Raw genomic sequence first — 26,546 nt, forward strand, 5'->3', positions numbered from 1 at the left:
TTAAAAAGAAGCCCTGTATTATTATTTTTCATTCATTAAAAAGAAGCCCTGTATTATTATTTTTCATTCATTAAAAATGATGCAGGTAGGGCTTCCCTGGTGGCGCAATGGTTGAGAGTCCGCCTGCCGATGCAGGGGACACGGGTTCGTGCCCCGGTCTGGGAGGATCCCTCATGCGGCGGAGTGGCTGGGCCCGTGAGCCATGGCCGCTGGGCCTGCGCCTCCGGAGCCTGTGCTCCGCAACAGGAGAGGCCACGACAGTGAGAGGCCCGCATAACGCAACAATAAAAAATACAAAAAATAATAATACAATTAGAAAACGATGACCACAGTTATGTTCAAGATGTTAACTTGCTGCTTGGCCCACATTTGTCCTTGTGCTTGTATGGCATATAAAACTTACTGATTTGTGGCTTCTTAGCAGATGGAGACTTGAGTGTAAGCAAAAAATTTTTTTCATGACCCCATCTAGCCTCGGAAATTGGCAAGGTAATAGGGAGGACATCTAGGAATGTGAATTTTAGAGATCATAGAAGTGTCACAGTTATATTTTCTTGTAGGAAAAGACTTGATATTTTACCTCACATAAAAAAAGCAACGTGAGTTTTTGGGGGGAGTGTATGGGGGATTTTCATTTAAAAATTACCCAAACACTCATTGTCTATACAGGTTGTCTATACAGAAGATAGAAGAATAATAAGTCATGGCCGTTGCCCTCAAGGTAGTTAAGTATATCCACAAATAGATAGGATCAGTATGGTAAGTGTAATATAAGTATGTGCCAGGTGCAGAAGTAGTTTTCGACTCTCTTCCCTCAAGCCAGGGTGTATAAGGGGTTAACTTCTTTTTTTTTTTAAACATCTTTATTGGAGTATAATTGCTTTACAATGGTGTGTTAGTTTCTGCTTTACAACAAAGTGAATCAGTTATACATATGTTCCCATATCTCTTTCCTCTTCCATCTTCTGATGTATATCTGCTTAATTTGTTCAGTAATGTAAAAGTTTCAACTTTAAGAAAGAATGTATAATGGAACAATTTATATTTTTACAGAGTAACAGTGGTATAAGTGACTAAGAACTTGATATCAGATTTCAGCTGGTACCATTGCAGGGTTGGAGGGTACCTATCACAATAGGATAATAGCATATCCTACTCATCCCCTTAGTCCACCACTCCTTGTCTTACCTGGTCTTGATTTTTGTTGAAGAAATCACCATATTCTAGCCATTTAGGTGTACTGTCCTAATTTGTGGCTTCTCAAATTTCCTACACTCTGCAAGACCATTGCGCAGTAATTTCACTTGTGCTACAACATTCTGAATTTGGAATCATGACATGTATTATTATCTATTAAGCCAATGAAATCAAACAGACAGAACATGCAGTAGCCAGTAAAATTGGTGTGAATTTTTTTTTTTTTTTTAATTCAGTATCCTTCTTGGTGGGCCATTTTGGTTTCTGGGAAGCACAGGTTCACTCTCCTGCCTTGAGGCACCATGTTGAGAAGCACCATATTATGATCTGAGACTTAAATATTAGGCACTGGTGCAGTAGAATTTTTGTAACTGTTAAGTAAGTAATTTTGAGTAAGTAGCTTTTGCAAATATTGTGTAATTCTCTATAAAATATGATTTTGTTTTAAAATAGAATGTATTATGGTTTTTCCCTGTCAGCTCTGGTCATTTATATAGTGAGGTAAAGTAATAGCTCCTCCACAAGCACTGATTCTTTTCTGTGGTGTTCCTAGCTTTCAGACCCAGCACTTGTGTGAACTAGGCAGTTTTGTTACAAAGTAGTGACTGTATGGAATTTTTTTTCCCCCCAACAGTCCGTGTGTCCATCCCATGTCGTCATCCCCCCCCCCCCCCCCCCGCAAACAAAGTCTTCAGGGAAAGGCTGCCATCTTGTGGTTTTTAAAAATACAGGATTTAAGAAAAAAATTATTGTGATAAGACTGCTGAGATTTTTATGTGTGTACATAGTTGTTGTATAATACCACAATGAGTAAGAAATGAGTACTATTAAATCTTCTCTTCAAACTACCTTTGCTTATCCTTTGGATAGTTCTTTTCTTCATTTTATTATAATATAATATTTTTTAAAAGTTCTGTTAACTAAAGATTCCTCTGTTAAGCCCACTCTCAAACATCAGTAGTAGAAATACTTGTGTATGATATCAGTTTTAATTAAGAACAGCTATCAAGAATTTTTGTTATTAAGGCTTTTCCCATATGACTAATTAATGATAATGGACTTATTTGGATTAAAAAATACTGATCTTTAAAATATAATTATTTGACAGAATGTATCCTAAGGAACCTTAATTTTATAATGTAGAATTCCATTTAATAAAAAGTGATATTTAGAAGTAAAAGAAACCTTAATTTGAGTTTCATTCTTGGGTAGTTAATAGTATAAACAGAAAAAATTAACTTTTCTTCAAAATACTAGGAAGCCCCTTATTTGTAGTTAAGGAAATTTTAAAATCACCTCTTATGTAAGAAATGGAAACTATTTGCAAGCTTGGGGTCAGTTAATTCTTAGGTAATGTCAAAGGAGTTTCTATATATCATCAAGTCATAAAATTATTTTTTAAAGTAACTTTTCATTCTCACTTATTTAATCTCATTGTTTATCTTGATTTATGTCTCCTGTACATGTTGAATATTAATTCATTGTATTTAAAAATAGTAAATTTCGATTTCTTCAAACATGTTTTAGTGAAGCATATAGATGCCTCTTTATAGAAAAAGGAGGACTTGTGTTCTCCCTCAGAGACAACCAGGATTCTGGTACATTGAGCCTATGGACATTTTAGACCTAGAGTCATTCCTAATCAGGGAAGGGAAATCATTGAAAGAGAAAGTTATTATTCACCAAAAACTCTAGATATAGTGCTCCTGAATTGCTCCTGTAATTTTAGTAGGTTATGGCAGCCTTTATTTAAATTGCCTCTTCTTTTATTTCCCCCTTAAGCAGGGAGGGAGAAGGCTTCAAGCCAGAGGTATAATTTGATTTCTTGCACTTTTTCAAATGTCTTGCAGTTATGCTAAGAAAGAATCTGATCTTAATGGAGCCCAGATCAAGCTTCGAGAATATGAAGCAGCGCTGAATTCAAAAGATGCAGCTCTGGCTACTGCACTTAGTGATAAAAAAAGTTTAGAGAGCGATTTGGAGGATCTGAAGGATCAGATTGCCCAGGTAAGGTAAACTCTGCTCTTGAGCCGTATTTGGCAGGTTAATTGCCCCATCTGTCTTGATTGATTGATTGTAAAATTTCTTTTATGCTTTTTACTTTTAAAAATTTATTAAGTTATTTTGGGGGGTGGTTCACCTGCAAGGATAGCCTTGAACTAGCTAACCTGTAAAGCACCCTCACCTCTCAGTCCTTCTGTCTGGATTATGCAGATCTTGTTGCTGCTCTTCATCCTCTCTGTTGTGCTTATGCTCATTCTGTTTCTTGCTCTCACAGCCTATTTCATTATTGTACCAAATGTGAGGTAAGAAGAGAGAAGGTGTCATTATGGTGCTCTGCACACAGGAAAAAATGAAAGTGGTAGCTAAAATCATTGGTTTGAGTTTTGAAATGTAAGTCATAGGTTTCTGTTCATTCCTTGTTGCCGTTTACCAAATTTGAGAGGTGTTTTGATGTGACACTCTGCGGGTGGGACCAGCAGTTGAACCCACAGTTCTGTGATAAATATGATCATGAGGGACTCTCATACATTAACAAATATATAGAAATTGTAATACTTGATTTGATTCAATCCGTAGGTATCTATTAGATTCATTGCTAAATGGTTGCTGTATAATTTTCATTAATTCTTTTTCCTTATGTTAGTTGGAAGCCTCTTTAGCTGCTGCAAAAAAACAGTTAGCAGATGAAACTTTACTTAAAGTGGATTTGGAGAATCGCTGTCAGAGCCTTACTGAGGACTTGGAGTTTCGTAAAAACATGTATGAGGAGGTAATTATATATAATTTTATTTTTTTTAAGGAATGGAGGGATCCCCAAAGGCTTTGTTATAAGCTATACGTATGAAAAATGGGAAGAATTTTGTAGGCAAATTATTTAAGGCACTGCTGCTACAAGACTGTGAGGAAGAACTCAGGGTGCTATGGTAAACGTAAAAACTTTTACTTCCATCTAATTTAAAATGGCTTGGCTACAGCTGTTAATTACTATCAACCTCTGAATTTGTATTAGTTATATATTTTGCCTAACAAATTACTTCAAAACTTAGTAACTTAAACCACAGACTTTTATTATCTCACAGTTTTTGAAGGTCAGGGATCTGAGAGCTGCTTAACTGGATGGTTGTTTCAGGGTCTCTCAGGAGGTTGTAGTCAGGCTTTCAGCCTGGGCTGCAGGGACCGCTTTGGAGTTCATTCATAGGTTGTTGGCCAGAGGTATCAATTCAGCATGGGCTTCTCTATAGGGCTGCTCATGATAGGACTCTTCGAGTGAGTGATGAGAGAGAAAGAGCAAGACAAGCCACATTAACTTCTATAAACGAATCCCAAAGTGATATACCCTCACTCCCCATCACACAGACCAACCAAGATGTACTATGGAAGGGGGCTCACACAGCGGGTGAATACCGGGAGGCAGCAACCACTGGGGGCTGGTTACCCAGAGCACTTATAGTTATATATGTATATCTAACAGTATCATTTATAAGCCATAACTTCTGATTAAGCCTTGAGGGGTGAAGGTGGCAACATTTGCCAGAAAAGAAGTATACTGTAATACAGTTGAAAAAAGGGGAATATATATTTTCTCCAAATTGAAGAGGGTTGGAATTCACCCAGGTTAGAGAACATGCAGTTAAATACATAATGTTTTTAAAGGTAATGTAATTTTGAAAACGGTGACTAACAGTGCTTTTAAAATAGAAATTTATTGTAGAAGTTAAATAATTTTTTTTATTTGGAGAAAAAATAATATAATAAAAATATGACCGTTTTTATGACAATATAGTATTAAACTAGGTATTGTGGGGGCAAAGTGCACTCACTAGATAAGCAGCCAGACTTTGGACAGTTCTTGAGTCAGTTTCGTATTTAAAAATGAAATAACAGTACCTGCTATTTTTTCTTCAAGGTGTGGTGAAGATCAAAGTGGAATATTGTGTGTGATAGCTTCTTGTAAACTATAGTGAATGCTATCATATTATTATTATTATCATTATTATTTTCAATAAATCTATTTATTGTTGGCTGCATCGGGTCTAGTTGCGGCTAGTGGGGGCTACTCTTCGTTGTGGTGTGTGGGCTTCTTATTGCAGTGGCTTCTCTTGTTGCCAAGCACGGGCTCTAGGCACTCGGGCTTCAGTAGTTGTGGCACACAGGCTTAGTTGCTCCGCGGCATGTGGGATCTTCCTGGACCAGGGCTTGAACCCGTGTCCCCCTGCATTGGCAGACAGATTCTTAACCACAGCACCACCAGGGAAGTCCCTGTCATATAATTATTAACTACAGTTTTGCTTATAAATTGAAGTATCTTTGTATTAAGTTGACCTACATTTTTATTAAACAAAATTTTTAAAAAATTGTCCGTGATCTATTATTTCTTACTTTTGACGCTGTGTGTACTCCTGCATCTTTAAACCAGGAGTTGAGTATTTTTTTCTTTGTAAGTTACTGATTCTACATAAAATATTAAGTGAAAAACGGTGTCAGTAAAAAGTAATTTAGTATTTTTAGAATGTTTGGGTAGCAACTTTGATTTTTGGGGTTTTGCCTTTTTGAGAATGAATTTAAAATATTCCTCTTTTTTTTTTTTACATGGAGAATAAAATTCTATGCAATAAATATACATAAATTCCTTATTATGAACAGTTTAGGGGTAAGAAAGAGGAAGGAAAAAAACAGGAAGAAGAGGAAAGGAGGCAGACAAAGGGCAAAATGATTAGTAGGTACTCAATATTTGTTGAACTAAACCTTTCATTTACATATTTTCATGATTTAAGTATCATTCGCGTCATCAAGTAGAAGTGAGCCTTGGGAGATTAATGGCAGAACTGGAATTTGAACCCTAGTTTTCTGATTCTATCGAGTGCATCTTCCTCTGGTTAAGAGAAAAATGAGGAAATGCAAAGAAAAACTGCATGCTGTAAGATGATACAGAAACATGTTCTTATATCCCCCTCTTGTGGCCTCTTTAATTATTGCCATTAAAGACACATCTGTTGTATTTTCAGAGCTAGAAGCTAGAATGAAAATTTTATTCTTGGACTTGTATTCCTAGCCATTCTAGTTTGGATAGTTCCTTAAAACATAACGTGAAGGATTATGCCTATTATTTCTGTTCTTTAATAGTGAATTGTCATATGTACTTGAGATAGCAACATAATATTGTCAGTAAGATTCTGCATCAATTGATGTTGATACCTTAGCACTAGCAGCTGATAGGATATCATGTAAATTAGCTTGCTCTGTCTATTGCATCTTAGTATGCCTAAGAAAAGTTTTATTATGTATAAATCTTCTAGTTGAAGTTTTGCTGATAAGTTTCTAACTTATCATGTAGATTTTTTTCAGTTGTCCTTAGTATCATCAGTACAATTTAGAAAAATAATTATGTGCTATTCAGTGAACCTAGTTATCCACGATTGCATGGTACTTTAGTAAGTCTTCCAGCCATTCCTTGCCTTTAGAGAAATAAATAGGTATGCTACTGAAAAGAAACATAAAATTCCTAGGGCTTGAGATGCTACCATTTCTGTCATTAGTTCCAGCTCAAAAATCTTCTCACTTGAAAATGAAGGCAAAAAAGTATCTATTCACATACTTGCCCTAGGACAAAACATGAGGAGCTTGGTGTGTAATACCTCAGATGGCCGTGATGTCACTCAGACTTGTACCAGTGCAGCTATGGTGAGTAACTTGGTTTTATGTCATTTTTTTCCCCCCTAGGAGATTAATGAAACCAGAAGGAAGCATGAAACTCGCTTGGTAGAGGTGGATTCTGGGCGTCAGATTGAGTATGAGTACAAGCTGGCTCAAGCCCTTCATGAGATGAGAGAGCAACATGATGCCCAAGTCAAGCTGTACAAGGAAGAGCTGGAGCAGACTTACCACGCCAAAGTGAGCAGACTTTTCCGGGGATGGCTTTACACACTTGAAGCCTCTGTTTCATAGTCTCCCTGAGAACATGACTTGATGTTTGGTTTGTTCTAGTTTTCTTAAATGAATTCCCTTAGTCTCCATGAATATAAAAAATGGATTTTTTTTTTAAGAAAGCAGTTTTTTATAAAGTAAATGTTATTAGAGATTATTCAAAGAAAGTAGGGTTATTCCACTTTTATCAACGGTAAGGTTTTTCTCTTTGTCCCACTGAACATTCATGTCAAGTCATGTTAGTTAAACTCCAGCCATCTGAAAATAGCTTTTCCTTCAGTAACAAGTACTAATCTTGTTGGACTGCATCTAGTTCTGACTTCCATGTCATCATTGTACATAGGTTGTGACCAGTACACTTTGGGCTTTTTTGAACAAAGGCCAAATGGATAGTGTCTGCAGTTTCCTCTGCCACTAATTATTGGTTAAAAAAAGACTGTAGAAACTTCTCTCTTGTATTAGGAGACCATGCAAAAATTTATTAAATCACTGAGTACGGGCTTTCATAGTAAATAGTTTTACCCCAATGTGTTAAATGTTACATGATTTGATTAAAAAGAGTTATTAGTGGAAGACTTAGAAAATTAGGGTCATAGAGGTGTTGAAAATAATTTCCATTGCATGGCGTCAAATTGTTCATGTTGCTTTTTTAATCCACGTTATGAAGTAGTAATTGCCTGGTGAGAGGGAGAGATCTTTTAATCTCCACATTTAGTTGTTCCACACTTGCTCAGTGCTGGCATTGTGCTGGGCAGTGACGGAGCTAAAGTAAGGATCAGTTGGTTAGAGACTCTGGCCTCAAAGGGAGCCAGGGAGGAGACATGCAGAACAGAATGCTGTGGGCATCTGGAGGAGTGGGATATCATTTCTACCAGAGGAGCTGTTTTTTGCTTCTGAAAGGAAGTGTGTCTATTTGGTTTGAAATAATCTCTAAATTAGTACTTTCTGCTTATTGCTTTATATTCTGTATCAGATTTGGTGGGTTAGGGGTATATGATGCTTGTTTTCCTACAAATGCCACCACAGTTAAATTGCTCCTGTCCAGTCTCCTTATTAGCAGTGTTATCTGAGGCTTAGAGATGTAATGGATGAAATACTGAAGCACTAAATTTTCGATAAAGACCCAGGTATATCAGCATTGTTAAGCTCCTATATTGGGAATTGAGCCGAAAAGGCAGAAAGACTTTTAAGGTAATTCATAGCATATCAGCAAACTTCATTATGCTTTTCCTGTTTCATCAACTAGTTACTGGCAGGGTTTAGGTTTTGAAATGAGATGCCTTGAGATGAATCATTGGTTCCTCATTTGTTTGCTCTAATTCACTAGATAAAACTGGTTATGGTCTGCTTGTTTTTTTAGCTTGAGAATGCCAGACTGTCGTCAGAGATGAATACATCTACTGTCAATAGTGCCAGGGAAGAACTGATGGAAAGTCGTATGAGAATTGAGAGTCTCTCATCTCAGCTTTCTAATCTGCAGAAAGAGGTAAGTAAGCATGGGAGTTGTACTTGAAGGCCACCTCCACCACGGTAGTCTGCCTGCTCAGTTCTGCCTGAAATCACTTTTCAGAGAGGATAGTATTTTCCTGAATTCTGGTTTCACAGTGCTGTCCAGATTTTTTTCTATTCGTCATTTCATAAGCATCCTCTGAACAGAGACTGTTGTTCCTGACCTAATAGATTACTCAGAGCTGCCCTTGAGGCTGCAACCTGCTGGCTTATTCCTTGGGTTTACCCCAGGGCCCAGGTTTTCTGACCCATCCAGCAGCCTGATCTCCACATAGTGTTCTTTCCAACGTACTCTTTTTCATCACATTTAGAAACCATAATGAAGAAAAACCTGCAGAAATTCTGTGTGGGTGGTAAATGCTTTGTGTTTCTAGACAAATTCTTTCCATGCTTAGAATACCCAATAGTTAGTATCTTGGGAAGTAGCATCAATTTGTATCTTAGTTAAGAATTTAGTGACTCATTGATTCATTGGCACGCCTAACTGTTGCATGACTGTTACTGGTTGTGTTGATGGGTGCCTGTCAGTATGTGATGGTGCACTCTGAGTGCAGTGTAAGCAGGTGTGGACACTGCCTGAAATCTGGTTCTTAGTCTAAGGGTGATGTCGATGTGCACACAAAGTACATATACAACCATATAAGTATGCAGAATGTTTTGATAATCTACTCACCTTAATTACTTGGGAAGTAACTCTAGCTTCTGTTTTTCTTAAGGGAGGAAATTTTGTTGTTTTAAATTTTCCACATGAGTAAACTTTTTTATTCTTGATTAAGCTTTCTTTTGTTTTTAGTAATATCCTTTTCTGATTGTAAAACTGAAGACATTTATTGTAGGAATTTAGAAAGCAATGAGTTATGTAAAACACGGTGATGTAAAAAAGTTAATTAAAAAACAGAAGTTTTTACAATGCCTATCATGTTTACTTACTTTATTACTCACAACATAAATTTAAAAATTATTGTGGACCTATTTTGTCCTGATAGTATTTTGAAGTTTTCATGTAACAGTAGAGCTGGAAGGACAAGGACCTTTGAGTTGATTCAGTCTGACCACAGTCCTGGTTGAGTTCAATGACCGGCCCAGAGAATGTAGGCTGATAAATGGGTTTCTTTCATAGTTTCCAGTTTTTCCCTTTACACCTCACTCTCTTCAAAGATTTTCTTTTAAGAATTTACAGTGTCACTGCCTAGAGGGGTGGGATAGGGAGGGAGGGAGGGAGACGCAAGAGGGAGGAGATATGGGGATATATGTATATGTATAGCTGATTCACTTTGTTATAAAGCAGAAACTAACACACCATTGTAAAGCAATTATACTCCAGTAAAGATGTTTAAAAAAAAAAAGAATTTGGCCTTTCATAGAATGCGTGTGAGAATAAGTGCATTCTTGAAAAAAAGAAAAGAATTTAACAATCTCTTTTCCATTGCACCATTTAATAGGTACCTTTCCAAAAATAGGCCTGTCTGTGTTTACTCAGTTGACATTTACTACTTTTATCCATCTAATAAATCGTATTCTAATTATCCCCTCTTCCTCAGTTTTACAATTCCCTGTCTTTTAGGGGGTGGAGGGATGTGGCTGGTGCTTAATCCACTTGATTATGCTAGGTATGGATGTTTTACAGATGAAGAGACTCAGACTTACCTGTGGTTAAATAGTGGTAGGCTCTGAAATTTGGTAGCTACGTCTTCTGACTCAGGTCCAAGGCTGTTTCCCTGTTTGCCTGGTAGTTATGTTCCCATCTTTGCAAGTTTTTTGGTTAACTTCAGGTTAGTGGTTTTTAAAAAATGTTAAGCAGGGCCCTGGGGGTTTTGAGGAGCTCACTCCTTAGGAAATAGGAGAGAAGCACCTCCTTCAGCCAGAATAGTTTTAAATTTCTCTCTAAATTTCAGGGGGATGGGGAATGATCCTTTCATCTACTCATTACTGGTATCAGATTTTATGATAAATAATACACCTTGAGGGATATCTTCTTTGGTAGATAAATTTTAACCTTAAAAAGATCACTAAAAAGAAAAAAGCCATATATTTTTCATACTGTATATCTTAATTGTATTTGTTATGGAGTCTTAGTTTCGTCATGCTGCATGTTAGGCCATAGAACTTCCTTTTTGTTTAAGTGACTCATGTTAGTGAAGTACTTCTTTAGTTTTACTTAAAATTGACGTAGTCTTCATTTTTTATTAAAAATTTTTTTAACATCTTTATTGGAGTATAATTGCTTTACAATGGTGTGTTAGTTTCTGCTTTATAAGAAAGTGAATAAACTATACATATACATATATCCCCGTATCTCCTCCCTCTTGCTTCTCCCTCCCACCCTCCCTACCCCACCCCTCTAAGTGGTCACACAGCACCGAGCTGATCTCCCTGTGCTATGCAGCCGCTTCCCACTAGTTATCTATTTTACATTTGGTAATGTATATATGTCCATGCCACTCTCTCACTTTGTCCCAGTTTACCCTTCCCCCTCCCCATGTCCTCAAGTCCATTCGCTATGTCTGTGTCTTTGTTCCTGTTCTGCCCCTAGGTTCTTCAGAACTATTTTTTCTTTTTAGATTCCATATATGTGTTAGCATACGGTATTTGTTTTTCTCTTTCTGACTTACTTCACTCTGTATGACAGACTCTACGTCCATCCACCTCACTACAAATAACTCAGTTTTTGTTTCTTTTTATGGCTGAGTAATGTTCCATTGTATATATGTGCCACATCTTCTTTATCCATTCATCTGTCAGTAGACACTTAGGTTGCTTCCATGTCCTGCCTATTGTAAATAGAGCTGCAATTAACATTGTGGTACATGGCTCTTTTTGAATTATGGTTTTCTCAGGGTATATGCCCAGTAGTGGGATTGCTGGGTTGTATGGTAGCTCTATTTTTAGTTTTTTAAGGAACCTCCATACTGTTCTCCATAGTGGCTGTATCATTTTACATTCCACCAACAGTGCAGGAGGGTTCCCTTTTCTCAACACCCTCTCCAGCATTTATTGTTTGTAGATTTTTTTGATGATGGCCATTCTGACCAGTGTGAGATGCTATCCCATTGTAGTTTTGATTTTCATTTCTCTAATGATTAGTGATGTTGAGCATCCTTTCATGTGTTTGTTGGCAATCTGTATATCTTCTTTGGAGAAATGTCTATTTAGGTCTTCTGCCCATTTTTGGATTGCGTTGTTTGTTGTTTGATATTGAGCTGCGTGAGCTGCTTGTAAGTTTTGGAGATTAATCCTTTGTCAGTTGCTTCATTTGCAAGTATTTTCTCCCATTCTGAGGGTTGTCTTTTCATCTTTTCATCTTATGGTTTCCTTTGCTGTACAAAAGCTTTTAAGTTTCATTAGGTTCCATTTGTTTAGTTTTGTTTTTATTTCCATTTCTCTAGGAGGTGGGTCAAAAAGGATCTTGCTGTGATTTATGTCATAGAGTGTTCTGCTTATATTTTCCTTTTAAGAGTTTTATAGTGTCTGGCCTTGCATTTAGGTCTTTAATCCATTTTGAGTTAGGGGGTGTTCTAATTTCATTCTTTTACATGTAGCTGTCGAGTTTTCCCAGCACCATTTATTGAAGACGCTGTCTTTTCTCCATTGTATATTCTTGCCTCCTTTATCAAAAATAAGGTGACCATATGTGCGTGGGTTTATCTCCGGGCTTTCTATCCTGTTCCATTGATCTATATATATATATTTCTGTTTTTGTGCCAGTACCATACTGTCTTGATTACTGTAGCTTTGTAGTATAGTCTGAAGTCAGGGCGCCTGATTCCTCCAACTCCGTTTTTCTTTCTCAAGATTGCTTTGGCTATTTGGGGTCTTTTGTGTTTCCAAACAAATTGCGAAATTTTTGTCCTAGTTCTGTGAAAAATGCCATTGGTAGTTTGATAGGGATCACATTGATTCTATAGATTGCTTTGGATAGTAGAGTCATTTTCACAATGTTGATTCTTCCAATCCAAGAACATGGTATATCTCTCCATCTATTTGTATCATCTTTAATTTCTTTCATCAGTGTCTTATAATTTTCTGCATATAGGTCTTTTGTCTCCTTAGGTAGGTTTATTCCTAGGTATTTTATTCTTTTTGTTGCAGTGGTAAATGGGAGTATTTCCTTAATTTGTCTTTCAGATTTTTCATCATTAGTGTATAGGAATGCAAGGGATTTCTGTGCATTAATTTTGTGTCCTGCTACTTTACCAGATTCATTGATTAGCTCTAGTAGTTTTCTGGTAGCGTCTTTAGGATTCTTCTCTATGTATAGTATCATGTCATGTGCAAACAGTGACAGCTTTCCTTCTTTTCCGATTTGTATTCCTTTTATTTCTTTTTCTTCTCTGATTGCTGTGGATAAAACTTCCAAAACTATGTTGAATAATAGTGGTGAGAGTGGACAACCTTGTCTTCTTCCTGATCTTAGAGGAAATGCTTTCAGTTTTTCACCGTTGAGAACGATGTTGGCTGTGGGTTTGTCATATATGGCCTTTATTATGTTGAGGTAAGTTCCCTCTATGCCTACTTTTTGGAGGGTTTTTATCATAAATGGGTGTTGAATTTTGTTAAAAGCTTTTTCTGCATCTATTGAGATGATCATTTGGTTTTTATTCTTCAATTTGTTAATATGGTTTATCACATTGATTAATTTACGTATATTGAAGAATCCTTGCATTCCTGGGATAAACCCCACTTGATCATGCTGTATGATCCTTTTAATGTGCTGTTGGATTCTGTTTGCTAGTATTTTGTTGAGCATTTTTGCATCTATGTTCATCAGTGATATTGGCCTGTAGTTTTCTTTCTTTGTGACATCTTTGTCTAGTTTTGGTATCAGGGTGATGGTGGCCTCATAGAATGAACTTGGGAGTGTTCCTCCCTCTGCTATATTTTGGAAGAGTTTGAGACAGATAGGTGTTAGCTCTTCTCTAAATGTTTGATAGAATTTGCTTGTGAAGCCATCTGGTCCTGGGCTTTTGTTTGTTGGAAGATTTTAGTCACAGTCTCAATTTCAGTGCTTGTGATTGGTCTGTTTAAATTCTTCTATTTCTTCCTGGTTCAGTCTCGGAAGGTTGTGCTTTTCTAAGAATTTGTCCGTTTCTTCCAGGTTGTCCATTTTATTGGCATATAGTTGCTTGTGTTAATCTCTCATGATCCTTTGTATTTCTGCAGTGTCCGTTGTTACTTCTCCTTTTTCATTTCTAATTCTGTTGATTTGAGGCTTCTCCCTTTTTTTCTTGATGAGTCTGGTCTAATGGTTTATCAATTTTGTTTATCTTCTCAAATAACCAGGTTTTAGTTTTATTGATCTTTGCTATTGTGTCCTTCATTTCTTTTTCATTTATTTCTGATCTGATCTTTATCATTTCTTTCCTTCTGCTAACCTTGGGGTCTTTTTGTTCTTCTTTCTTTAATTGCTTTAGGTGTAAGGTTAGGTTGTGTATTTGCGATGTTTGTTGTTTCTTGAGGTAGGATAGTATTGCTATAAACTTCCTTCTTAGAACTGCTTTTGCTGTATCCCATAGGTTTTGGGTCATTGTGTTTTCATTGTCATTTGTTTCTAGGTATTTTTTGATTTCCTCTTTGATTTCTTCAGTGATCTCTTGGTTAGGTAGTAGTGTATTGTTTAGCCTCCATGTGTTTGTATTTTTTACAGATTTTTTTCCTGTAATTGATATCTAGTCTCATAATGTTGTGGTCGGAAAAGATACTTGATATGATTTCAATTTTCTTAAATTTACCAAGGCTTGATTTGTGCCCCAAGATATGATCTATCCTGGAGGATGTTCTGTGAGCACTTGAGAAGAAAATGTATTCTGTTGATTTTGGATGGAATGTCCTATAAATATCAATTAAGTCCATCTTGTCTAATGCATCATTTAAAGCTTGTGTTTCCTTATTTATTTTCATTTTGGATGATCTGTCCGTTGGTGAAAATGGGGTGTGTTACTGTCAATTTCCCCTTTTATGGCTGTTAGCATTTGCCTTTTGTACTGAGGTGCTCCTATGTTGAGTGCATAAATATTTACAATTGTTATATCTTCTTGGATTGATCCCTTGATCATTATGTAGTGTCTTTCCTTGTCTCTTGTAGTAGTCTTTATTTTAAAGTCTAATTTGTCTGATATGAGAATTGCTACTCCAGCTTTCTTTTGATTTCCATTTGCATGGAATATCTTTTTCCATCTCCTCACTTTCAGTCTGCATGTGTCACTAGGTCTGAAGTGGGTCTCTTGTAGACAGCATCTATATGGGTCTTGTTTTTGTATCCATTCAGCCAGTCTGTGTCTTTTGGTGGGAGCATTTAATCCATTTACATTTAAGGTAATTATCGATATGTATGTTCCTATTACCATTTTCTTAATTGTTTTGGGTTTGTTCTTGTAGGGCTTTTCCTTTTCTTGTATTTCCTGCCTAGAGAAGTTCCTTTAGCATTTGTTGTAGAGCTGGTTTGGTAGTGCTGAATTCTCTTAGGTTTTGCTTGTCTGTAAAGATTTTAATTTTTCTTTTGAATCTGAATGAGATCCTTGCTGGGTAGAGTAATCTTGGTTGTAGGTTTTTCCCTTTCATCTCTTTAAATATGTCCTGCCACTCCCTTCTAGCTTGTAGAGTTTCTGCTGAAAGATCAGCTGTTAACCTTATGGGGATTCCCTTGTTTGTTATTTGTTGCTTTCCCCTTGCTGCTTTTAATATTTTTTCATTGTATATAATTTTTGATAATTTGATTAATTTGTGTCTTGACACGTTTCTCCTTGGATTTATCCTGTATGGGACTCTCTGCGCTTCCTGGTCTTGATTCACTATTTCCTTTCCCATATTAGTGAAGTTTTCAACTATAATCTCTTCAAATATTTTCTCAGTCCCTTTCTTTTTCTCTTCTTTTTCTGGGACCCCTGTAATTTGAATGTTGGTGCGTTTAATGTTGTCCCAGAGGTCTCTGAGACCATCCTCAATTCTTTTCATTCTTTTTTCTTTATTTTGCTATGCGGTAGTTATTTCCGCTATTTTATCTTCCAGTTCCCTCATCCGTTTTTCTGCCTCAGTTATTCTGCTATTGATTCCTCCTAGAGAATTTTTAATTTCATTTACTGTGTTGTTCATCATTGTTTGTTTTGTTCTTTAGTTTTTTGTTCTTTAGTTTTTCGAGGTCTTTGTTAAACATTTTTTGTGTTTTCTCCATTCTATTTCTAAGATTTTGGATCATCTTTACTATCATTTCTCTGAATTCTTTTTCAGGTAGACTGCCTATTTCCTCTTCATTTGTTTGGTCTGGTGGCTTTTCACCTTTCACCTTGCTCCTTTATCTGGTGTATGTTTCTTTGTCTTCTCATTTTGCTTACCTTACTGTGTTTGGGGTCTCCTTTTCAGAGGCTGCAGGCTCGTAGTTCCCATTGTTTTTGGTGTCTGCTCCCAGTGGCTAAGGTTGGTTCAGTGGGTTGTGCAGGCTTCCTGGTGGAGGGGATTAATGCCTGTGTTCTGGTGGATGAGGCTGGATTTTGTCTTTCTGGTGGGCAGGACCACATCCAGTGGTGTGTTTTGGGGTGTCTGTGAACTTATTATGATTTTAGGCAGCCTCTCTGCTAATGTGTGGGGTTGTGTTCCTGTCTTCCTAGTTGTTTGGCATAGGGTGTCCATCACTGGAGCTTGCTGGTCATTGAGTGGAGCTGGATCTTAGCATTGAGATGGTGATCTCTGGGTGAGCTTTTGCTGTTTGATATTACGTGGAGCTGGGAGGTCTCTGGTGGACCAATGTCCTGAACTTGGCTCTCCCACCTCAGAGGCAAAGGCCTGACACCCGTCTGGAGCACCAAGACCCTGTAGCCACACGGCTCAGAGGAAAAAGAAGAAAAAAGGAAAGGAAGAGAATGTGGCAGGGGATGGTGGTGGTGGTGGTGTGATGAACTGGGAGATTGGGAGTGACATATAAACACTAATATGTATAAAATAGAAAACTAAGAAGAACCTGCTGTATTAAAAAAATAAATAAAATTCAAAGAAAAGAAAGAAGAAAAAATAAAGTTATTTTAAAAAATTAAAAAATTATTAAAAATAAAATTAAAAAGTAATTAAAAAAGAAAGAAAGAAGTGAGCAACCAAACCAAAAAACAAATCCACCAATGATAACAAGCGTTAAAAACTATACTAATAGGGCTTCCTTGGTGGCCCAGTGGTTGAGAGTCCGCCTGCCAACGCAGGGGACACAGGTTCGTGCCTCGGTCCAGGAAGTTCCCACATTCTGCGGAGCGGCTGGGCCCATTAGCCATGGCCACTGAGCCTGCATGTCTGGAGCCTGTGTTCCACAACAGTAGAGGCCCCAACAGTGAGAGGCCCGTGTACCACACCAAAAAAAAAAAAAAAACTAATAAAAAAGAAAACAGACAGAACCCTAGGACAAATGGTAAAAGCAAAGCTGTACAGACAAAATCTCACAAAGAAGCATACACATACACAGTCAGAAAAAGACAAAAAGGAAAAAGTTGTATATATCTATATCTATATATATATATATAAAGGAAGAGAGCAGCCAAGTCAGTAAACAAATCTACCAATGATAAACTCTAAATAGTAAACTAAGATAAACGTAAAACCAGAAAAAAAATTAGATGCAGAAAGCAAACCCCAAGTCTACAGTTGCTCCTGATGTCCACCACCTCAATTTTGGATGATTTGTTGTCTGTTCAGGTATTCCACTGATGCAGGGTACAAGTTGATTGTGGAGATTTATTCCGATGCTCATCACGCTTCTGGGGGAAATTTCCCTTTCTCTTCTTTGTTCGCACAGCTCCTGGGGTTTAGCTTTGGAGTTGGCCCTGCCTCTTCATGTAGGTCACCTGAGCGTGTCTGTTCTTTGCTCAGACAGGACGGGGTTAAAGTAGCAGCTGATTCGGGGGTTCTGGGTCACTCGGGGTTGGGGAGGGAGGGGTATGGAATGTGGGGCGAGCCTGCGGCTCAGATGCCAGCATGACGTTGCAACAGCGTGAGGCGCGCCGTGTGTTCTCCTGGGGAAGTTGTCCGTGGATCCTGGGACCCTGGCAGTGGTGGGCTGCACAGGCTCCTGGGAGGGTAGGTGTGGATAGTGACCTGTACTTGCACACAGCCTTCTTGGTGGCTACAGCAGCAGCCTTAGCGTTTCATGCTTGTCTCTTGTGTCCACGCTGATAGCTGTGGCTCATGCCCATCTCTGGAGCTCGTTTAGGTGGTGCCCTGAATCCCCTCTCCTCACACACTGGGAAACAATGGTCCCTTGCCTCTTAGGCAGGTCCAGACTTTTTTCCGCACTCCCTCCCAGCTAGCTGTGGCACACTAGCCCCCTTCAGGCTGTGTTCACGCAGCCAACCCCAGTCCTCTCCCTGGGATCTGATCTCCGAAGGCCGAGCCTGAGCTCCCAGACTCTGCCTGCCCCGGTGGGTGAGCAGACAAGCCTCTCGGTCTGGTGAGTGCTGGTGGGCACTGATCCTCTGTGTGGGAATCTCTCCGCTTTGCCCTCTGCACCCCTGTTGCTGTGCTCTCCTCTGTAGCTCCAAAGCTTCCCCCCCCGACCCACCCCCCTGACTCCCCCAGTGAAGGGGCTTCCTAGTATGCAGAAGTTTTTCCTCCTTCACAACTCCGTCCCACTGGTGCAGGTCCCATCCCTATTCTATTGTCTCTGTTTTTTCTTTTTTTCTTTTGCCCTACCCAGGTACGTGGGGAGTTTCTTGCCTTTTGGGAGGTCTGAGGTCTTCTGCCAGTGTTCAGTAGGTGTTCTGTAGGAGTTGTTCCACATGTAGATGTATTTCTGATGTATTTGTGGGGAGGAAGGTGGTCTCCATGTCTTACTCCTCTGTCATCTTGAAGATCTTCCTGACATAGCCTTTAAAATGCTGACTTAGAAAATATTTTTTAAGATATATATATGATAGTGTTATTAGTTTTTGGAATTAGGAGGTTCATACATTGTTTATAGCATTTCTTTCATTTCTATCTAGATGTTTGACTTTGGCCAAATTAATTGATTGGTCAGAGACTGTTTGAGTGGCAAAAGAGTCTCCAGTGGCACTTTGAAAGCACCTCTACTTTTTTTTTTCTAACACCCAAACTCTGGAAACTTCTGTTGCAGCCAGATCATAATAAACTGGTACAATTATTTTACATACTTTAAAACAAAGAAAACCCAAGACCATTAGAAACCAGTTAGTAAAATATTAACTCTATCTGCCTGTAGAGTTACAGGCAGAATCTTTACAGATAGTTTAGTTAGACCTCTTCATTTTCCTAATGTGGATACCAGTTTAGTGAGGTATGTTACAGTTAATGGCAGAATCAGGAAGAAGAATCTAGGTCTATCTCTCATGTTGTGTTCTTTGTATTTCATTACAAAGCAGGTGTAGAGCAGCTATTTAAACTACATTTAACTATTTCTATTTAAAATACAAAATGACTCAGAGTAACTTTAAAACTTATTTATACCTAGATTGTGATTTTTCCCCTTAAAGAACTCTGTAACATCAAAGGCGGACAAATAGAGACATTTTGGTGTTTACAAATTGAGGCTCAGAAGTTAAGTCTGAATCTTGGGTGGTTTATGTCCCTTTAGATTCCACCTTGTTGCCCATCTGTCTCTCCCACATGGGAGATAAAAGTGAAGAGATTGATAGAAGAGGAGATGTTTTATTTATTTTTTTGGCCACATTGTGTGGCCTGTGGGATGTTAGTTCCCCGACCAGGGATTGAACCCGTGCCCCCTGCAGTGGAAGTGAGGAATCCTAACCACTGGTCTGCCAGGGAGTTCCCAAAGAGGACACATCTTACACTTCTTATATTTTCTTCCTCCAAAAAAATAAGCCTGAGAGGGAGAAAAAAATGGATTTCTCAGTTTATAGCCTGTTTTTTTTTTTTTTTTTTTTTTTTTTTAGCTTTTATTTATTTATTTATTTATTTATTTATTTTTTAACATCTTTATTGGAGTATAATTGTTTTACAATAGTGTGTTAGTTTTCCCTCTACAACAAACTAAATCAGTTATACATACACACATGCTCCCACATCTCCTCCCTCTTGCATCACCCTCTCTTCCACCCTCCCTATCCCACCCCCCCAGGCGGTCACACAGCACAGAGGTGATCTCCCTGTGCTATGCAGCAGCTTCCCACCAGTATAGCCTGTTTTTTTGCAAATGCAGTTAAATGCAAGTTCTCTCTGAGGCAGGATTTTGTTTAGTATCACTCTTGAGATGAATGCCTGCTTCTGATATAGAATGTCTCTGGATTTTAATAAATTGATTGGTTGATTTTTTTTTTAATTAAAAAAATTTTTTTGGCTGTGTTGGGTCTTTGTTGCTGTGCATGGGCCTTCTCTAGTTGCAGTGAGCGGTGGCTACTCTTTATTGCAGTGTGCAGGCTTCCCAATGTGGTGGCTTCTCTTGTTGCAGAGCATGGTTTCTAGGAACGTGGGCTTCAGTAGTTGCAGCATGTGGACCGTAGAGCGTGCTGTCTTCAGTAGTTGCGGCGTGTGGGTTCTAGGGTGCACCGGCTTCAGTAGTTGTGGTGCGTGGGCTCTAGAGCACAGGCTCAGAAGTTGTGGTGCATGGGCTTAGTTGCTCCGTGGCATGTGGGATCTTCCCTGACCAGGGATCGAAGTCCCCTGCGTTGGCAGGCGGATTTTTAAGCACTGCGCCACCAGGGAAGTCCCTGGTTGATTATTTTTTAAATAAACTTTTTATTTTGGCATAATTGTAGATTTACAGAAAAGTTAGAAAGCTGGTACAGACAGTTCCCTTATCTCCCTCCCTGAGTTTTCCCCCATTGTTAGCATCTTAGGTGACTGTGGTTCATTTGTCAAAACTAAGACACTGACATTGATACATTACTATCAACTAGACTCTAGGCTGTTTGGAATTTACCAGATTTTCTATTACCAGATTTTTTTTTTTTCTATTTACCAGATTTTTCTATTTGTGTATTAGGATACCACAGGTCTCTGTAAGTCTCCTCTGGTCTGTGACAGTTTCTTAGGCTTTCTTTGTTTTTCATGACCTTGACAGTCTTGAGAAGAACTGGCCAGGTGTCCTGTAGACTGTCCCCCAATCTAAGTTTGTCTGGCGCTTTTCTCATGATCAGCCTGGGGTTACGGATTTTAAGTGCCCTTCTTGTTACATCATATCAGGGATTATGTGACATACACAGAGTGTCACTGGTGATATTAACCCTCATCATTGATTAAGACAGTGTTTGCCAGGTTTCTCCACTGTTAAGTTCCTATTTTTGCCTTTCCATACTCTGTTCTTGGGAAGCATGTCACTAAGTCCATCCCACTCTCAAGGGTAAAGGGCAGGAATTTAACTCCACATACTGAAGAAAGTATTTACCTTTATTAAATGGAATTCTTTGTAAATATTCATCTTTTTTCTCCATTTGTATATTTATTTATTCATTCGTTTATATCAGTATGGACTCATGGAAATGTTTTTATAAAATGTTTTTATAATATATCGAATATTACATTGTTTTATTGGCTCAGATTGTTCTAGCTTTGGCTATAAGGAGTTCTGTCAGATTGGCTACCATGTTCCCCCTTTTTTTGAGCACTTCTTTACTTTCTGGTTCTATAAGATGCTGTAGTCTCATCTTGTATTTTCCCTGCCCCAGCACTAGAATCAGCTGTTTCTGCAAATAGCCCTGGTTCTTTTTATTGGAGAGTGGCATCTAGAAATTAAGATCTGGGCACTGAGTATGCTCATTGGTATTGGGGTATCATTGTTTCTAGGCCTGCTTGTGGGCAGAGCTAGGTAATAAATGTGTATATGCTAACCCATGTTTTCACATTTATCTGTAATTGTATCTCTGTCCACTTGTGTTTATATTAAGGTAACCAAGAGTTTATACATGTGTCTCTGACTCTAACCCTGTACCACTGGGTTCACTTTAGGCTTCCTTCCTTGCTTACCTGTAACCACTCTTTGAGAGTAAGAAACCTGGTTTCTGCCATCCTGTTTACTTATTTTTCCAGCCCCAGTATACATGCAAAGCAGTTTCAAATTTTTAAATCTGTACCCTGTGAGAAATAAATTCACTAACCTGGAGTGCAGTGTTTCTGCATAACATAGAGCTCCTTTTTATCTTTAGCCTTCTAGATTTAACTTTTGCACAGTATGTGCCCTTTCTCTCCTGCTTTGATGTGCAGGTACTTGTGATGTAAGGGCCTAAGCTATACATCAGTCTTTCTGAGTTGATTACCTTTGTTATTTTCTGAGGTTATGGAGATGAATTCTGTTTTGGAGAAATACAGATGAATAGTTACCTAGTGAACCACTGGGTTTCTAAGATGAACCTTCTGGTATAGGATGTGTGATTTTTCATTTTTTTAATACCAAATATGAAGTTTCTATGTTTACAATAATATTTCCAGACTACCATATATCATATAGTCTTTGCATGGTGATTGAGCATGGGAAAGAACAACAGTTCTAAAGTGGTAGTCGGAATCGCTTTTCTTCGGGTTCTGAATAGTTTCAGCAATTCTCCAAAAGATACTAGGTTTCTTTTCAGTGAGTTTTCTATCTTTTAATTCTTTACTGTTGTTACTTTATACTTTTGAGCTAAATGGTTTGTAGAGGAGCCAGACTTGACTTTTACTAAAAGCACAGCTTACAATTTTGTTTTATTTGGTCAAGTAAAGAAAAATTATATGTACATTATGACACATTTGATGAATATATCTTTTTCTAGCCTTTTTATAAGATAAAACTTTCCTGAGGGTTGTATTTTGTATTGGAGAAATTTTGGTTTTTAATTTCTTAAAATAAAAATTTTCTTGGATTCTGGTGTCAGAGATTGGATTTGTTTCAGTCCAGGAAATAGTTTAGAATAGCTGCCTTGTGCTAATGTTGGAATGTTCCTAGAAAGTAAATGTGTTCCCATGAATCTTAAGTCTAGAGCATGTTTGGAGAGGATTCAAGAGTTGGAGGACTTGCTTGCTAAAGAAAGAGACAACTCTCGCCGCATGCTGTCTGACAAAGAGAGAGAGATGGCGGAAATACGGGATCAGATGCAGCAACAGCTGAACGATTATGAACAACTTCTTGATGTAAAGTTAGCCCTGGACATGGAAATCAGTGCGTACAGGAAGCTCTTAGAAGGCGAAGAAGAGAGGTGAGTAACTTAGTTGTCACCCTACCTCATAGTCTGCTTTTTGCCCCCACCCTTTCTATTTAAAGAAAAGTAAATAGGTTTTTTTTTTTAACAATTAAGGCAACTTTAAATATTTTCTTGTTTCTTTTAATTCCTAGCTGTAGAGATAGGTAGTAATAGGTCATACTTTTACCTCAACAATAGAAGATGTTCAAGCAGTCTTATTATTTTAAATGCTGAACTCTGTCAGGATAGAGTTGTACTGTGTCAGGATAGAGTCTTTCCTTTGAGATTTAAAATGTTTTGATAATTTAATATGTTGCAAAATATCAGATTTGCTGAAAGAGTCTTTATACTTTCAAATCTGGTTAGTGTATTAATCCTTTTATACCTTTTCTGAGAAAAAAGTTCCAAAGGGAAAGTGTCTGATTTAGAAGAAAAGCCATTTATTTTTATTATTGTATACATTGTGATTGTAATTTTGTAAAAAGAAAATGCAGGTATGAAAAACTTGAGGAAAGTATACTAAATGTAACGGGTTGTGGTAGGGTGTGGTAGATGACATCAGTGTCCTCCCCTCATCTCCCCACCCCCTGGTTTTCCAGACTTCCTGCATTATGGTTATAGTCTATTCCTACCTAAAACATTCAAATAATATTTTTTTAAAAAGAAAAAAAACCTATCATGACAGTGGGCATTGTAGCACAAATAAGTTTCTCTTCGTTAAGATGTATGTTGGCTTTGTCTAACAGATTATCATTAATGTTTTGCTTTAGTAATGCATGTGTAGGATATTAATATCCTTTTTTTTAAGGTAGGAAGGGCATATGTGTTTCATAATTAGAATGTTTTATTCCTCCATGTAGATTGAAGCTCTCTCCGAGCCCTTCTTCCCGTGTGACAGTATCACGTGCATCCTCAAGTCGCAGCGTGCGTACAACCAGAGGGAAGCGGAAGAGAGTGGACGTGGAAGAATCCGAGGCCAGCAGTAGTGTCAGCATCTCTCATTCTGCCTCAGCCACTGGGAATGTCTGCATTGAAGAGATAGATGTTGATGGGAAATTTATCCGTTTGAAGAACACTTCTGAACAGGTGGAAACACAGACCCCTTTTTGTCCAGTGTGGCTTTGCTGATTGATGTCTTGCAGTTGTAATAACTCCTCAGCCTTTATTTGGATTCAGTCTTTGTGGAATAAGAGTTTCCCTCTCCTTTTTAACCTGAATTCGTGAAGTGTAGTATAAATTTAAATAGGAGGAGGAAGAGGGATGGTGCGCTTAGTAGTTTAAAGATTTTATTCTTTAGCTCTTCTTTAGAGAGCCAGGGCTTTTTTTCACATCTGGTCATTTTGTCACCGTGGCCTTCCTAAGGATGAATTATTAATATTCCCTGTCCTACCTAGCGAGATTTGTGAAGAAGTTAGATTATGGGTATAGATGGTAGATATTCTTTCCAGATGGAAGGAAGGAAATACGAGCCCAGACTTGGACACTTGTAGGGAGTGTTTTTCTCTCTAAATAAATGAATGAATAGTACTGATTTAATTTATATCAAGACTAGTATTAAGCCCTATCTTGAAATTATTTGTTTAAAAGTAAACATAAGGGCTTCCCTGGTGGCGCAGTGGTTGAGGGTCTGCCTGCTGATGCAGGGGACACGGGTTCGTGCCCTGGTCCGGGAAGATCCCACATGCCGCGGAGCAGCTGGGCCCGTGAGCCATGGCTGCTGAGCCTGCGCGTCCGGAGCCTGTGCTCCGCAACGGGAGAGGCCACAGCAGTGAGAGGCCCGCGTACCGAAGGAAAAAAAAAAAATTAAACATAAAATATTCATAGCAGGGAATCCTGAACTTTTGCGCTGGGGCTTTCGAGAGCTCAGTAGTGGAGGTCTTGGGAAGACCCTGGTTAGGCATCATTGAGCTGGGGTCGTGAAGGGGTATCAGGTGATGCCAGAGGAAGGCAGGTCTGGGGTGTAGTGGGGATGCAGTGGGATGGATGTCACTTCCAGAAGCATGTTCAGGATTCGTAAAAGGTTTGTAAAATCACTCCTTTTCTCACCAAAGCTATTGATACTATCTTGCATGTGGATGAATAAATACTTTGGATGGGCAAAGGAGCTTTAGCAGTCCTGATATGGAAGAGCATAGGTTCTAAGCCCTCTTAGTCATGACTTTAGAAACTAAAGAACAGAGTAGCCTCTGCTACTCCATTGCAGTATTTCGGCTGTTTTTCAAAAGGCATTGCTGTGCTTTTTGGAGCTATTCTGGAGCTGGCTCTCAGCCTTGTTTACTCCTGCCTTTGAGTTAGAGATGGATATAAATAAATTAATTCAGCTAATTGCTTTAATACCCTGCACCGTTCCTCAGGAGAGTTAGGCAGCTCTGGGCAGCCTGCAGGCTAGCATTGATAGCCAGCGCTTGGGACTGGCTCATTATGTCATTGACCCATTTTTTAGCCCCTTATGCTTTAAGGTAAGAGTTAAATATGGGCAGAAGTGGTACAGATGAAGAAGAAAAAGGACATGTTTTCTTCCTTCTCTTTCCAAGCTTTAAGTGTGTAAATTTTAAAAGCTTAAAGCAATCAAAAATTAGATATTTATAATGGTGGTTATGAAGCTAGATTGTGTTGTAAATTTAAATTATATACCTGTTCTAGCATTGAATATCACCATTTAATTTGGTTCACATTCCTTTTCTTGCAGTTTTGTCCTCTTTAAAATTAAACACCTTAATAATTAAAACTGCAGCATTGTCAAAGTTTTTGTTTTGCTGAATGACAAAACCATATTTTCTTTTCATAGTAGGAAAATATAAACCATGGGAAGACAGTCATAAAGTTGTCTTAGTTTAACTGCCTATGGATTGATTTATTTGATTATTCCATAACTTTCTGTATATTTGAAATGACCTTGTTTTATTTTGTTCTTTCAATAGGATCAACCAATGGGAGGCTGGGAGATGATCAGAAAAATTGGAGACACATCAGTCAGTTACAAATATACCTCAAGATATGTGCTGAAGGCGGGCCAGACTGTTACAGTAAGTTAATTTAGTCATCATTTAATTTAACTTCATTGTCTTAACCAATAGTTAAAGTAATTAAAACCATTTTGGCTTAAAGAGAAGCATTTTAGAAATGGGCATTAAAATGTTTTTGACATTAGGGAATTACAAGTACTATTAAAGGTTTTAAAAATTCTTTGTTATTGAGAGTGGTAATTGACTTTTAATAGTGAAAGAATTGACCTTTGGATTATTTTTATTTTGTCTACTCCAGTAGAAATTAACAGCTGATACCCCCCCCTTCATCCCTAAAGAAGTTGAGGTGACTATCTCCTTTTATCAATTCCTTTTTAAAAATATTAAATACATGTTTAAGATTTTATGATTGATACAGACCTTACTAAGTGTTTAAGATCAAAGGCTCAAACAGGTTAGAACTTCTCTTTTAAAAAGTATATTCATAGAACTTGTCACCATATTGTGAAAATATCAGATGCTAATTTTGTAATAACGGGTAAAAATTGGAACAGATATCCTAACCACACTATCTTTTCTTCTCTTTAGTAATTATTGTAGTGAGAGAAAATTGCTCAGTCCTATTATGTGTCTTACGGAAGCTGCATAATGTGATGGAAAGAATCTGACATTTTTAATTCAGAAGATTCAGATTTGAGCGTGCCCTTTATCTCTTTAAAAGTATAAAATCTCTATGCCAATCAACTGCTTTTTCCACTGGATACAGTTCCTCAGTGACTAAATAGATGTATATATTCTATAGGTCTAGTGGAGAAGTCAATTTTCACATTAAAAAATGTAAGGCATT

At 37.9% G+C, this 26,546-nt stretch overlaps 1 protein-coding gene across 2 annotated transcripts in view; it reads left to right on the top strand.

Moving 5' to 3' along the window:
- Positions 1-26,546, top strand: part of LMNB1 (lamin B1) — a 116,031-nt gene that overhangs the window by 27,336 nt on the left and 62,149 nt on the right. For both annotated transcript variants that reach the window (XM_059061582.2, XM_067031509.1), the window contains exons 3-9: positions 3,048-3,204; positions 3,845-3,970; positions 6,922-7,092; positions 8,486-8,611; positions 22,528-22,748; positions 23,594-23,819; positions 25,655-25,759. In XM_059061582.2, coding sequence (XP_058917565.1) covers positions 3,048-3,204; positions 3,845-3,970; positions 6,922-7,092; positions 8,486-8,611; positions 22,528-22,748; positions 23,594-23,819; positions 25,655-25,759 — 1,132 coding nt within the window. The remainder of the gene's footprint in view (positions 1-3,047; positions 3,205-3,844; positions 3,971-6,921; positions 7,093-8,485; positions 8,612-22,527; positions 22,749-23,593; positions 23,820-25,654; positions 25,760-26,546) is intronic.

Source organism: Kogia breviceps, chromosome 4 (assembly GCF_026419965.1).
Source record: "Kogia breviceps isolate mKogBre1 chromosome 4, mKogBre1 haplotype 1, whole genome shotgun sequence".
In the NCBI taxonomy this organism is placed as follows: domain Eukaryota; kingdom Metazoa; phylum Chordata; class Mammalia; order Artiodactyla; family Physeteridae; genus Kogia; species Kogia breviceps.